We start from the raw sequence: 15521 nt of genomic DNA, 5'->3' as shown, positions 1-15521 counted from the left end.
GTGATTTTGAGCTAAAGTCGCTGCTCAAAGTGACCCTGTCATTCCCGAGGGCGTGATGCTCAAGCCGTTCCCAGAACCGCTATCAGGCTCTGCTGTGATAATGCGAGACAGACAGTTTGTTTACCAGATTGGACGCAGAGGCCTCGGCGAAGGACAGCCCTCTGGGGATGATGAGGATATGATCCTGTTCCTTACTGACACGAACCTACAAGGTTAAAAACAGAACACAAATAAGCAGCTGTTTTTCTTCTCATGATCAAATTAGAACAAGTTTTTTTTAATCCGAAGCAACAGTCATCCATATCTGCAAAAATTTTGATATTTCCCTTTTTTAGCACATCAGCATGAGCAGAAATGCTGTAACTACAAAATTATGATGACAAATAGCATATTTCTCCATTGACGGACATTCAAAAGTAGCTGTGTATAATTTAATAATAATATAATAGTATAATATGACATTTTTGGGGATTAAATGAATGGAAGGATTATAGACCTACTTGGCTCAATGAATTACACTGAGAGTGTCTGATTACTTCGAGGAACTATAATGTTCATTGCCTGCAGGAATGGATTGCGAAACACCATGTGCGCCATTCACTTTTATTTCCTTGTTCTAAAATACTAACACAAAATCAACTATATTATTTAACCTTTGGTACCAATATTAATGATAGAAAGCTGTGCCTTACTGTAATGTAACAGCTTGTGAAGTGGGCCCAGCTGAACAGGTCCACTATTCTGTAGAGGCTGGCCAGTTTGCAGCGGGTCTGTTTCTCTCCCTTCACCATAGTATTGGACTCCATGCTGAACATGTCGTTTATTGGGGTCACCATGCCCAAACCTTGAGAAAACCGGGAACAATTCAAGAACAGGTCAAAAACACACAGACAAATTGCTATGTGCTGCCTTCTCATTTGTTCGTGTTAACAGTTTTAAACCATTTAATAAGACAGACTTCAATTAAACATGTATTTAAAAGTATCAAGATGTTTATTAGATATCAAAATGAGTGAGGCCACCTGAGCGCACAACTTGAAATTGACATTTTAGTACTGCTCTCGTGGGATATGGACAACGAAGTGGTGTGTAAATCAATACACTGATTCTGGTCAAACTCAGACTCTAAATAAAGCCAGTGGTGTGTCCTGATTAACTGATAACACCTTAGAAGTGTCCATGAAACACTGATACGCCTGAAATCTAATAAGGACGTTTTAGTTGGGTTGAATTTATACTGCTAAAATCATCCCTGAAATCAATTTACCATAGCTTATTTATAACCTTTAGGGATTCTGGTCAAAGAAGATTTATGAAATCCAATAATAGTAAAAAAAAAAAAAAAAAAAATTCAGCCATAAAATAAACACGGTAAGCTCTTTACATCTACAATAATCACATTTTATATAAAGCACAGACAAAGTATATTACAGAACTCTACATGGCTAAACATCCCACAAGTCTATCCAGAACTCCACTTTACTAAACAATCCTGGGCGACATTTCCCAAAAGCATTTTGATTTTATTGTAATGAACACTGGTGGCAATGGTCTCCACACTCTTGGGGACTTGGGCTCATGATGCTTTTGGGAAACGCAGCCCAGATCTCATTCTAGAGCTCCGGTTGACAACACATTTCAGAAGTCTAAATGTTCGAGAACTCTTTCCAGAACTCCATTTGACTGAATATTCCAGAACTCTATGGAACTCCAGCTGGATAAATCTGGAGCTTGGTGTAGTGTAAGATCGAGAATTGCTTTCAAAATCTCCTTTGAACAGACTTCATATATCTGTGCAAATGTGGAGCAGTCATAAATAAACTGGGAAAACTAGGAAGGGAGCTTTGCATTTTGAAGTATGTATACATTAAATTCTTATTTCTACATATCAGATCCAGTTATCCATGATATGCTCTAGAAAACGCTCTAGACCTATGGATGGTCTATGGACATCTCTGAATGTACAGTAGGTACTGAAAGGGGTTCACTGAAGTTCCACTGATTAGTTCCGCATAGCAGAGCACAGAGAGAAAACAGACACATGTGTGGAGAGCTGGATGGAGTGATAAGGGAGGAAGTAGTGAGATAAAAGAATGCAAACGTTTTCTTGACTTGGCTGGTTGTATTTCCTCCAACGTTTGTTTATGGAAACAGCAATTATTTAGCGACCTGTATGCTAAAAAAAAACCCTAATCTTTTCTATTGTGCTTTTAACCTTTTGTAACTGCATTTGTTTTTTTTTTTGTCTTTTGGTCAACCAAGGTTGTTTTTAAATGTGCTTCATAAATAAATGGCAAATGAAAATTGGAATTGAACTGTATAACTCTGAACAGGTGGAGGAGTCTCTGATGCAATCTGTTGCAGTGGAGATGAGCCGCACCACGCCGATACTCACTGAGTGGGGAGGTGGAGAAACCGGCTAAAGAGCTGGTCATAAAGAAGTCTGCGATCTGCCGCAGAGCGAGCAGTCCTGTTGGGTTATTCCCCTTGTTCATCTGTTCCTGGATCATTCCCTCCAGCTCATCTTTAAATGCCTGAAAGAGAAAGCAAGTATGAGATTAGAGATCTCACACACGGTAATGAAAGCAACATATCACCGTCTTAAAGACTTTGGTTATATCCAAAATCCCTCAAGTCCAGTGGAACCTTGTAACCTTGAAAATGTATTTTCAATGTTTAAAGAAGGATATCATTCACAGTGTTTCCCCTACCATTGTACATCAGGTGTGTTTTGTTTTTAATTAATTTATGAAGCCACTTTAAACTTTGTCGTTACATATTGTTATATTTTAATTAGTGCTGGGCGGTTTACCGGTTCATACCGAATACCGGTGTTTATTTTTGTTACGATATGAATTTTTAATATACCGCAATACCGGTGTATGTCGCTTTAATCGGAACGCGGAGCTGCGCAACACAGCATTTACAACACACGTCTGCGGCGCATTACAGCTGCGACAAGGTTTTATTCCGTCCTCCACGTGGTGCGTCAAAATAGACTAGGCGCCTATATTTAGCGAAGCGGCGCGGAGAGCCGCTTCTGGGAAACTTCGATCTGAAACACAAGCATTGACTAGAATGGGCACGAGACGTGTGGGGGTGAGAGTGTCTTTTTTCTCGCGGCGCGCGTTTTTATACTGTATTAACGTATCTGAAGTGAACTGACGGTCTTAAGAAAAGTTTCTTTGTTATTACGATTGAATCTTTCTTTATCTTTCCTGATAAAGCAGTGTTTATGAGCGTTGCTGCTTTGTGTACAGCCGTTATCGGGGAAACCACTGTTTCTGCCGCTCCTAAAGCGCGTCCTGCTGGCACCTCTTTGTAAACAGCCTTGCAAACCTGTATTATTAATATTAGTGTGGATTTTTTCTATAATATTCACTCATGACAATAAAATAGGGCATCATAAGTAAATCTACTGCCGTATTTCCTCTCTCACTCAGTAGAAAATGTGGTTAACTCCCATCATGCTTGAAAAAAACAAAAAAACGGTAAAAACCGTGAAACCGGTATAATTTAGAAAAAAAACGTGATGTTGATTTTTGGTCAAACCGCCCAGCACTAATTTTAATGCTATCATATTCTGTGCAGGCACTTAGCTTTCTTTGTTGTAAATAGAAAATCCCGACAATATCACTACTAAATACCTATAAATATTGTGACCCTAAGCCTAACCCACCACGTATCCGTAACACACCCGCTCAGCGACACTAGTAGTTTTGGGGGATCTACCACACCCCCGGGTTTCCCACATCTTGGTTAACTTCAAATTCAAGGACCTTTCAAGGACTTTCCAGGTCCAAACCCCTCAAATTCAAGGACTTAATGTGAGAACACATTTCAAGTGAGAGCAAGGTTACAACGTGTTACCTTGTAAGATACATTGTTACAGTTTTCATGTCAAGCACAACTGTGCAAAAAAGCTTTTTTATTATTTATTTTTGGCCTTATGACAGAGATCTGATATTCTATTTGTCGTATTTCTGTTTTGCATAAAACTGAAGAAAATTTGGTACATCCTAAACTGTATTCTAAAATGATCTGATATTCACTGCATGGATTTTATTGAAAAGAGCTTAGGCTCATGTAAACAGAAGTTTTAATATATATGAATATGCTTTTAAGTTTTTCTTGCCTCATGGGTTTACATTATCCTAACAAGCATTCTATGTAATCTTCTTTGGAGAGCCAAATATCTTGAAACTTGCATTTTCCAGGAATCATGTTTCAAGCGGATTCAGCCTATTTTTGCAATGTTTCACAGTGTGTCTGTGAAACGTTAAGGTACCATCGTAATAGTTTTGTGTAGTAGTTTCGTAGTTGTAGGTTTTTTTTTGCGAGAACACCTCGCGCTGGAAATACTTAACGTAACGCGTTAATGTACGTAAATCAAGCAAGCCACGAAGTGTTGGCGAAATAACACTTTAGCGGATCGGAATGTGTAAAACACATTCGTTTTTCCAGAAAACTTTTTGCACAAAATAAATTCAAGCACTTTCAAGGACCTGTATCATGTAGGCTATGTTTAATTTCAAAAACTTTCCAGGGCCTTGAAAACATTTCTTCAGATTCACAAACTCAAGGACCCGTGGGAACCCTGCCCCCCTCCCGCTGAAAAAGAGCCTAGGGGAAACACTGATTCATAACAAACCAGTGATAAAGCTCGTCTGTAAGATGTGCTGTCATTCTGCACACCTGTTCAGATCAAAGAGTTCAGACTAAAGAATGAATCGCAGACATTGATAGAGTGCTCACATGCTGCGGGTAATAACAGAGGAGATTCATTGACAACACCTCAGTTATGATGACTTCATTCTTACTGTACAAGTGCACAAAGACTTGTCTTATTACCAGGTGTGAGTGTCAGGATGAGCTGATGCATGCAACACTTCCTTCAGCACAGTATGCGAGATTGTCACACTGATACGTCCTAAGCAGGCGGAATACATGCAAACACTATGCAAAAACATATATGCATAAACCAGAATAAGAAAGGTAAACAAGTCTTAGCAGGAATGCTCTGTTCACTGATTGCCTGATGGATTTTGCACACAAAATGGAGAGCAGTGGTTAAAAATCAGCTGTTTTAATCTGTCTGACTAGGTTTATGCAAAGTGCATGTACTGGGATAAATAATGGCTTTTTAAAGTTGTGTTTATATAGTAATAAGCAATAAGCATCAATCAATCAATCACTAGATCTGCCAAAGTCTCAGAGGTCATTGACATCAAATCTTTTTGAGTTTAGTTAACTGCTAACTGGATATCTGTTCTGCTTTGTGCTTGTGTGTAAACTAATCAGTACTTATTACTAATCTAGGGTGAAACAAACTACAGAGGAATCAAATTACATTGGCCTTTATGTTTGCTTGGTTTTGAACGAGAGCCTAATCCATCAAGCATACACTGAGAAAACTAAGGCAAAGTAAGAAGCCACAAATGCATGCCCTTAATACACATATAATAGTCCCAAACTACGGTTATGGGTTAGTTAAAATTTAAACTGTAAAGGTGTGGTCACATTTGCTGTTATTCTAAGAATTTTTGTGGGCAAAATCCAGTCATTTTAATAGTAATCTATGAGATTGGGAAAATCGCCTGAAGGTGAAAATTTTCCCATACAGATTTCGCAACACATTCAAGTGTATAATGCGAATTCACCGCGTTTAACAGAAGAAAGCTTCTTGGTTTGAATGTGACCTTTGTGTAAGTTCTACTACATAAATTACTTACTTTTGACTAAAGACAATGGATGTTTTTTGCTTGGAGAATTTTGCAGAAATTTCCGCACTTTAAGTATGAGCAATAGTAATAGTGATGCTGGTCTACTACACTAAATGTGTGCGAACAAGCACACAAGCAATCTGGGATCAGTTTTGCTGTGTGCAGGTTTCATTCAGCTAAGTAATTAAGAGGTGAACGGCATGATGAAAGATTAACTGTGGGGATCATCAAACATGCCTCCAAAACAAACCATGCAGCCAACATGCTTGTACAGAGTTACGCCAGCACATAAACATGGGCTATTATGCCCACACTTGTCATAATCAAAGCGGTGAAGATCTAACTTCATAAAACAAAACAGTTACTACATTAATATCAAACCACAAAACTGTATCCGTCATGGTGGAAGATGGGCGTTATCTAGCCTTTAAGACATTGTAATGTGGGTCTGAGTCAGTTTTGATATGCTGTCTGATCAGACAAAGTGAATTTGTTTTAGTAACCCATTCACCTCACGTTATGAGCACATGGGCGGCTCTTCAAACGCAACAGTCCGAGCCAAAACTAGCTAAATAAGTACAAAGGTGAGATGGAGATATCCTGGGCTCTAATTCCCAGTGCGAGTATTAAATTGTGCTTGAATGAGAACTGGACGCCCGGGACAGGGTATGAACGATCCCGCCTGCCTCTCAGCATGAAATCCTCTCAAACGTGAGGGTCCTGACCAAACCAAACCACAGCGCTCTTGGAAAACAGTTACGACTCTGGGAATGGCATGCTTTAATGCTGAAAATGGAAACAGAGGGGAGTGGGGGAACTAAAAATAACCCAAGGGAGGAAATTCAAGACAAATTCAATTTTGCCATAACAGTTTAATATCGTTAACATGTTGTTTAACCTCCTAAGCAAATATCCGTCAGAGCAAACCACTATTTTTCCTCAGTTTCCAGAACGGCTTGCGTTAACATTGAGATGTCTTCATTTGTTTTGGTTGTGACAGCACAGATGAGGTCTAAGCATAGCAAACTCCGCCCTGCCTATAATAGTCTGACCTTAAACACAGTCTACGGACAGACGTGTAATTTAAGCAACTCTCTTCTACACGCACACACATGGAAACCCTGATTCTACACAGAGAGAGAGAGATATGAAAGAGAGGCTTGTTGAATCGGCTCTGATAGCGCAGACGTAAACACACAGTCCTGTGTGCCGATACACCTGCTGCCTACCCTGACTGGCTCCTCTCCATACACCGTGAAGGATGAGTGAGAATAGTATACAGTGTGTCTCAGAAACACGTGCTCGGACAGCTGCTGCTAATAAAGCCCAGCAGGCCATGCCGTAATTAACCGTGCTGTCACACTGCCTCTTGTTTATCATTGCAATGACAGAAAGAATGCATTTCACTTTCAAATACTGACATTAAAGCGCTCAACCGTGCAGATCTGCTCTAGGATGTTGCTTCAAATTCATGTCATGTCTAAGTACAGAAGTTTTTTTTTGAAAGATTTATCCTTTCCACCACAAAAAACCTATATATTTTACATTGTGTTTTAGATTTTTACATTTTATAATTAAAACTTATTTATTTTAATAGTATATTTTAATATTTATTTTTAAAATGGTTAAAATATTTATTTATTTTACAAAGTGAGGTACGAGTTGGTATTATTTGCTGAGTTAATCGAAGGCATGTGACGGCAGATGTCGTCCATACAGCTTAACTTGTATTGAACCCAGAACATTCCTTTAACAGTATGTGTTTACTGAAATGTCTGCAGGAGTGTAATCTGCGCAGTATGTTCACTGTAATCTCTCCAGTGTGTGTCAACTGTAATCTTGTGTGTGCTCGCTATAATCTCTCTACTGTAGGTCAGAGGTGCAGGGCTGTGCTTCGCTGGCTGGATTGTGTTTATATGTGAGAAGTGGATGTCGGTGGTGTGCGTGTAATAGGGTGTGGTCTACCAGATGGGTTTTACGTTGCAGCTGTGGCTTTGTGTGTACGATTGAGCTGTAACTCAAAACATCACAACAAACGCACAATTAACTTGCTGACAAACCTAAAAATAAACCATAAATCTTTCATTGTGAACAGAGAGGCTGTGTAAGGTGCAAGCGGCTGGGTTCAAGACTAACTTTAGAAGTTCATGCCAAGCTTTGAATGTAAACTTCACGGTGCCATGGCGTTTATTCAAAACCACATGGCTTGAGACAACCTGTAAAATCTATAAGTAAACACTTTTACATTAAAAGCACATTCTTGCAGATTAAATCGGTGGAAAACATCCCTGTACAGTTCAAACAGACCAAAACATTTGCTTTTACAAAACTGTGTACACAAGTGTTCATTCGGTGTGAACTGGAAAAAATATTTTACTTTAAAAACAATTTTCACCCTAAAAAAATTTTCACTCTGAAACGGCTAGTAAATTTCACAAATAATAAAAAAAGGCAAGTAACCCAAAGAATTAAACATGAATTTACCTGAAATAGTATTTTCTTGTAAAAAAAAAAAATGTTTAGGGGACGTTTTCCACTAGAAACAAACAATGATGTATTATTTTAAATTAATACTGTGAAGCTGCTTTGATACAATCTGTATTGTGAAAAGCGCTATATAAATAAACTTGACTTGACATATTTGTCCCAAATAGCACGAGAGCAAATGTTATATTGATTTTATACAACAGTTCAATAAATAAGTTAATATCGTGATACATTTCAGACACAATATTGTCTGCTTTTGCTCAATTTTGCCAATGAAAATATCACCTTTAAAGCCAGAGCAGGACTGTTGTACGTCTCCAAGCAACACACAGCAGTGTTTCGTTTCTGAAAAAATCTGCGTTTTGAGCGAATCAGTCGGGTGAACCAATGATTCAATGGCCCATACATTAATAGAGCCAATAGGCTTGCTCGACTTGAACCGGCGCTGCACAGATCGATCGGTTAATGACATCAAAGTACCACGAGAGCAATTCAAAAGCATAAAGAGCGACTACTCTCTTCGCTCTTGCGATACTTTGATATCATTCACCGATCGGTCTGAGCAGCGCCGATTCAAGCCGAACAAACCTATTTACTTTATTCCTGAATGAATCAGCTTTTTGAACGAATTAAATGAATGAATAATTGACTCATTTACCACCACCTACTGGCAGTTTTAGTTTCTTATTTAGAGGATAATTTCTTTAAAAAATCTCTTATGCACCTCACTTTTAAATCGCTAATTCTAAAGCAAACGTAAAATGCGCACGGCCACTCATAATGGTGCGGAGCAGAGCGAGCATTTTCAATTAATTCCCATGGAAGTTGAGCTTCCATAGGAATGAACTGAAAACACGCCCCGTTATGAGTGGCCGTGCGGCTGTGCGTATTTTACTTTCGCTTTAGAATTAGGGCCGATTCGGGTGCGGCAATCGCTTGAATGGTGGGTTCATTATTATTCTTAATGAAAAACACAACAAAGAAACAGTACAATGACAAACTCGCTTAAATATTAGGGATGGGAATCTCTAGGTACCTCGATTCGATTACGATTCAGAGGGCTGCGATGCGATGCTAAAACGATTATCGACAAATCTTTTTTTCTATATACAGATTTTCTTTTTTCTAACTGTGTGACAACTTGGTATTTTTAAAGCAAAGTATTTGAAATGATCAATAATGAATTTACTTCCAATATATTTTGTTAATTAAACAAATGGAAGTGATTTGGCAATAAATGTTGCGACAGAGTATGTAATTCGCTTTGCCTTTTCCGAGTTGGGTGGAAGCTTTTAAGGTTGCCCTGGTTTCCATGTCAGCGCTGTTTGATCTGACATGTGTGGTTTATTACAGAATTCTGCACCGAATTTTAATGCTTCCAATTAGATCTCACTGCGATGTTATTAATTCTGCGGTGAATTCAAACGCTTTCACTGGATTTCCCAGCGCTGTGTATTAAGTAACTGAGATCGGCTCACGAGTACAACCGGTCAAAGCTTGCGTCGTTTCATGTTCATGTTCTGAGCTCGCACTAAACGTTCCGTTGCAGCTCAAACGAATAGCGCGGTTTTGTTTCACTTTTGTTTGCTGTTTCTCGTATGTAACAGAAGTTGCAGCTCTTTTCAATTGGACAACGTGGTGGTCTCACTAGTGCAACCTCTTGTCGCCCATTTGGTCGCAGTCCGGAGCCCTACTTGCATAAAGTGTGGCTCTTGTCCAGGTCCTTTTTCCTTCAACTCTTTTTCCTGTCCAGCCAACATTACGTTATCAATTAATATTTAGAAAACCGATTTTTGACATTTACGATTCGATGCACAATCGTCCACGTATATTTCGCTTTGAAACCAAATCTTCCCCCTTTGTCTTGTCAGTCAAGAGTGAGGCGAAATCTGACTCCTGCTGCTGATCTGTGTTGCGAATCTTGTTTGGCTCACGCTGCATTGAGCAGGCATGTTCAGTTTTTAATTGTAGTGTCTGTTCTCTAACTGAATTAAATGATTTTTATTACTATAAAAAAGCAAAACGACAGTGGGGGGCGGGGGGTCGAGGTGGGCAAGTGATGTATCCGCTGTTGCCGCTGAACACTGACTATCGCAGCAAGCCTAATTTCCATATTAATAAATAAAAAAATAAAAAACATTAAATAGATAGTTCACCCAAAAATGTATAATAAATGTTGAATCAAATATAATATTTCCTTCTAACGCTGCTTTTTGTAATGCCTATTTGATGCTTTTCTCATTTAACACAATTAAGAGTTTAAGTTGTCTTTTGGGGGTAATTCCTCAGCCAAACTTGGGGAATTTTTTTTTTTTTACATTGAGTGTTTGTGTTTTCTTACTGGACTCTGTAGTATCTGTGTGACTCTTTTCTTCTGCTCCATCATGTTGAAGTCTTGTCGCAGGTCGGGAGACATGTTGCGTGCACGCAGGTATTCGGGGTCATTTTCATTGATGCGGTCGAAGTAACCCTCCCGTTTCCCCACGCTGGGGGGTGGAGGGGTTGTCACCACCCCCTGTCTCGACTCGCCACTCATCTCTACTGTACTGTCCTGCTGTTTTCACCTGAAAAGAAAGAAAAATGTATAAATACTTATTATTGCACATCCCTAGTAAACACAAAACAATCTATTTCCACTCACTAAATGAAAAAACCTGTGAGAGGAAGCCTGTGCACTTCATTTGACAGGCAAAACAGTCTCGATCACTAATGCTCTGAGGGCAAACCCATCATCCCACACAAACACGCACATAAGTCCACCGATCAATACAATCAAAAAACAGGCAACCGCACATAAGCTGAACTCACTTGCTGAGAGTATCACTATTCACAATGGACCTTGTTCTTTGTTCACCCTCAACAAAAAGAAGAGAGTGGCTGTCCCGCCAACAGTGAAGGGTGGCGTCAGGTCAACCAACAGGAGGGCAGCGCTATCCTATTACACTATCAGGTTTAGTTAGGCCTGATTTTTGCTCTTTCTCTCTCTCTCTCTCTGACACACACACACACACACACACACACACACACACACACACACACACACACTGTTGTCCCAGCAATTTGGATTCTCTCTCTTGTTTGAGTAAAGCTGCAGAGTATTAAAAATTAATTTCTCCAGATGGCACACTACCGTTCAAAAGTTTGGGGTTGGTAAGATACTTTTATTCAGCAAGGATGCATTAAATGAATCAAAAGTGACAGTAAAGACATTAATAATGTTACAGAAGATTTATATTATTTCAAATGAATGCTGTTCTTTTGAACTTTCTATTCATTCAAGAAAAATGTATCACGGTTTCCACAAAAATGTGAAGCAGCACATCTGTTTTTTTTTTCTCAATTTAATAAGTAGAAATATTTCTTGAGCATCACATCATCATATCAGAATGATTTCTGAAGGATCATGTGACTGAAGGCTGGAGTAATGATGCTGAAAATTCAGCTTTGCATCTCAGGAAATAAATTACATTTTAAAATATATTGAAATAGAAACCGTTATTTTAAATTGCAATAATATTTCACATTATTGCTGTTTTTGTTTTCAAATAAATGCAGCCTTGATGAATACAAGAGACTTCTTTCAAAAAGAATAAAAATTACCAACCTGGTGACCCAAACTTTGTATTTAAGGACATGATTTGATCATTTTATTGTCCAACGGGTGAGAAAAGTATGTTTGATTGATTAGAAAAGTAACTGCACACCTCTCCTGAACAAGCAGAATTATTTGAAGCACAAATGTCTGTAACATGAATATGTGATGAGTTAAATTGGTAATTTAACACTACTTGGCGTTAACAGTCTTAGTAGTGACCACTGAAATCAGACATTCAGCTGGGACTGTTTTAAAATCACTTCTGCTGTTGCTCCAGACTGTGTCAGGCATTTTCCCAGGCCTCAGTAAAAAGCTTTCACCTGTACTTCTGTGTTTTCACACTCCCTCTCTTCTCCACTTCATTCTGCAGGGGCGGGTGGGCTTCTTTTCTCTGCTGTACGTTGCTAAGCTGCTCATTCAGGTCAAATGGCACTTGGAAAGATGGTTTAGATTAGAGACACACAACTCTGCCAGAAACACACACACACACACATCTGCACAGGGTGGGCTAAATAAAAGCCCAAGCCAACAGGAAACAATACTTCACCACACGTGTTTAGGTACGTGCTCTACGCACACTTATAGCATCAAATAGCCCTATTAACCTGATTAAGAGTTGCATTCTAGGTTAAAAAGTCAAATAAACACACACACACACAAACAAATGCAAACTCTACAATAGATCTGAGTACATCTGACTAACAGGAAGAGGGAAGCTTAAGGGGACGACGCTTAAGTTTATTATGCTGTCAAGACAACAAGCCATATGTGCACACAATACTCACGCGTTTCAACTTATGATGCAATAATCAAACCTAGCGAGCCCTGGCTGCAACTGTCGTGTGCTGACAGATGACGACAACTCTGACACACCCACCCAGAAACAGAAACACAACACGAAGGCAGCAAAGCCTGAAAGGCAGAACTACAAACTGCACTAAACAATGACAACAACAGCAGGTGGGCGGATCTCACCACACAATAACCACAGTATTTGTCCCTTCAAGACCCAAAAAATAAAAATTCGGTTCACTCAACCTCATGTCGTTTCAAACCTGTAAGGTATGACCACCTTTTTTTTTATAATTGTTGCTTATTTCTATAAAAATGGAAGTGGAAGAGAGTTAACTACGAGTTCTCAAATGGTTTGACAATGGGACCCGCATTTTCCCATGACCATTAAGCCACAATTGTAGGCGCCTCTTCATTTGTGTGTGCAATTAAAGAGTGTGCAATACAAGCACAGCTCAACATCTGACAGGACAGGAAAGTTCGTTTTAATGAGGTGAGAGACTTTTTACTTAGTAACATGTTACGAAAATAACATTAGAATAATGACAATGACAACATCGTATCTGACCGCAGATACTGAATCAGGACAACGTGCTTTTCTCCGGCACTCTTCGCTTAAATGCGTCTGACGGAAGAATCAACAGCTTTTTCAGTCTTTCGAATCAAAGTCTTGATTCAGGAGAAATAAATAAAATAAATAAATGCAGTTTTGGTGAGCATCAGAGACTGCTTACTGACCCCAAACTTTTGAAAGATAATGTAGTTGTATGCTACTCTTGAGGCTTGACGGTGTAATATTTGCGTGAACTACCCATTTAAAACTTTCCACCATCTGTTGAAAAAAAAACTGCATAATGGAATTATAATCTGCTAAATATGAATGTGGATCTGAATCTACTGGGACAGGCGGCAGATGTCCTGTACATGAAATTATATAACCCTGCCTGTCAATCTCAGCTTATCGACTGCTTTATGTAAAGCAGTGAGTGTTGATTTGGGACGTGTTGCTGATTGCCCCAAACTGTCATCGTGAGTGTCTGATGAAAATAAAAGAGTGTGGGAAATGGGGAGGATCCTCAATCCTCACTTAAAACAGCTGTTCGGCAGGCAATGATGAACTGCTGTGCAGGATTTCTCTCACACATGCACAGAGATCAGTGCTGTAATAACAGAAAAGACATTAGTAACACAATAGCCACAGAAGACAATAAAATACACTACAGGGACACCAGCAGTACGAGTCACAAGATTCACAGTGTGCACTACAGTCAATGCCTCATTGTGTTACTGCTTTCTCTCTCACAGCTTAGATTCAGTTTGACATGAGTCCCATTTCAGACAGCAGTCACCCTCAAATGAACCATTACAATCACTACTTACCATTCACAGTGGGTCAGACTGACCTGAGGACTGTGTGTGGACCTTTAACATACACTAACTGATAATAAATCAGAGTAAAAAACGGCAACATTATAATAGCAAATGTCATGTTACATTTATATATTTTTTTTAAGTGAGTCTTAAGCGCCCTGAAGTACCTTTGAGGCAACTGTACAGTATGTGTGTTTCCTCCCACACCCCTCATCATCGTTGGTATGCCGTACTATTTCTCTCTTTATCTTTAGCAGATCTATAAATAGCGCGCGAGAGGTTTTCAGACTCAGATTTCAGGGTCTCGCGCTCAGAATAGCGGACTGTCGGCGCGCGAGGGGGTGTGTGCGTGCTCGCGCAGAAAATAACGACAAAGCGAGCTTTAAAAAAAACACACAATTATAAAATTACATGATAGGCTGCAAAAAAATAGTGCTTTAAGGTTACAAAAATAGTGATGGTTGACGAATAAGACCTTTACATCTTTTTTTTTTTGACGCTGTTGTGATTTCAGGCGGCGATATTTGTAACTGTTAGTTTACTTAATCATTCAAATTGACTTTAAACGACAATGCAGGCTTAAATAGTAACCCAGAAAAGAAAACGGAGTGGTTTTCCAGAACTTGTGCCGTTAAACTCACCTGTTTGATCCTCACAGAGTGAAAGTCCAGTGAGCGCTCGAGCGCATCTCTTTCATTCCCGCCTCGAGAATCCCAGATTACCTCGGAGGATTAAACACGACAAAAACAGTCCCAAAACTCCACAATTCCACTCAGTAAAGCGCACAAAGCAACCCTCGCACTCCTCTTCCCTCGTAAATAGGGGATTTTCGCCTTTAGCGTGCGTGTGTGTGTGTGTATGTTTGTACGTGGGAGTCTGTTTGCGAGGATCTGCTTCAGTAGTGAGAGAAACTGAAGTGGTCATGTGACCTACTAATCCGGCCCCTTCACTGAGCGCACAAATCCAATCGGCCAATCAGAACGTAGGATATCCATTGTGCCCCGCCCACTCGTGTCCCAGCTAGAAGAATTAAAGGTCAGTGTTTACGATAGTGTGTGTGTGTGTGTGTGTGTGTGTGTGTGTGAGTGAGTGAGTGAGTGTGTGTGTGTGTGTGTGTGTGTGTGAGAGAGAGAGAGAGAGAGAGAGAGAGCGAGAGAGAGAGATAAAGTTACAGTATGACACAAATCCACACTATAACCGAATTATCCTCATAGCTCGCCTCACACACAAGCAATCTACACATAGATGTGAACAGGACACTGTTAGATTATGTCATTAGCAGCTGGAACACAGCTGTGAATCACAGTAACCTTGTATGCCCGTTTTATCGCCAACACAAAATATGAGCAACGAACAGCAAAGTTTGATTCAATCAGTGTTTTGGGTTCAATACAAGTTCATCAATATCGACAGCATCTGTGACAGACAATCATTTTGACTATTCATCCAATTAGTTTATAAAACCAGGCAAAAAAAAAAAAAAAAAAAGGAGAGAGAAACACGCAGCTGATATTTATGTTAAAGCACTTGTATTAATTCTTTCAAACAAAAGT

General features: G+C 39.4%; 1 protein-coding gene across 19 annotated transcripts in view; it reads right to left on the bottom strand.

Moving 5' to 3' along the window:
* The window catches only part of add3a (adducin 3 (gamma) a), a 93880-nt gene that overhangs the window by 14100 nt on the left and 64259 nt on the right, over positions 1-15521 (bottom strand). For 10 of the 19 annotated variants that reach the window (XM_081385070.1, XM_081385062.1, XM_081385067.1 and 7 more), the window contains 4 exons: positions 10552-10774; positions 2396-2534; positions 693-844; positions 125-205 (listed from right to left, as the gene is read on the bottom strand). In XM_081385070.1, coding sequence (XP_081241196.1) covers positions 125-205; positions 693-844; positions 2396-2534; positions 10552-10746 — 567 coding nt within the window. In that variant the 5' untranslated portion in view covers positions 10747-10774. Of the gene's footprint in view, positions 1-124; positions 206-692; positions 845-2395; positions 2535-10551; positions 10775-12125; positions 12238-13684; positions 14036-14609; positions 15095-15521 lie in introns of those variants that run through there. The other 9 variants (XM_081385065.1, XM_081385066.1, XM_081385063.1 and 6 more) reach the window with 8 other exon arrangements.

This window comes from Scardinius erythrophthalmus (genome assembly GCF_964197995.2).
Source record: "Scardinius erythrophthalmus genome assembly, chromosome: 14".
NCBI classification, from domain to species: domain Eukaryota; kingdom Metazoa; phylum Chordata; class Actinopteri; order Cypriniformes; family Leuciscidae; genus Scardinius; species Scardinius erythrophthalmus.
The sequence above is the reverse complement of the archived record's forward strand: the minus strand, read 5'-3'. Positions and strand labels throughout refer to the sequence as shown.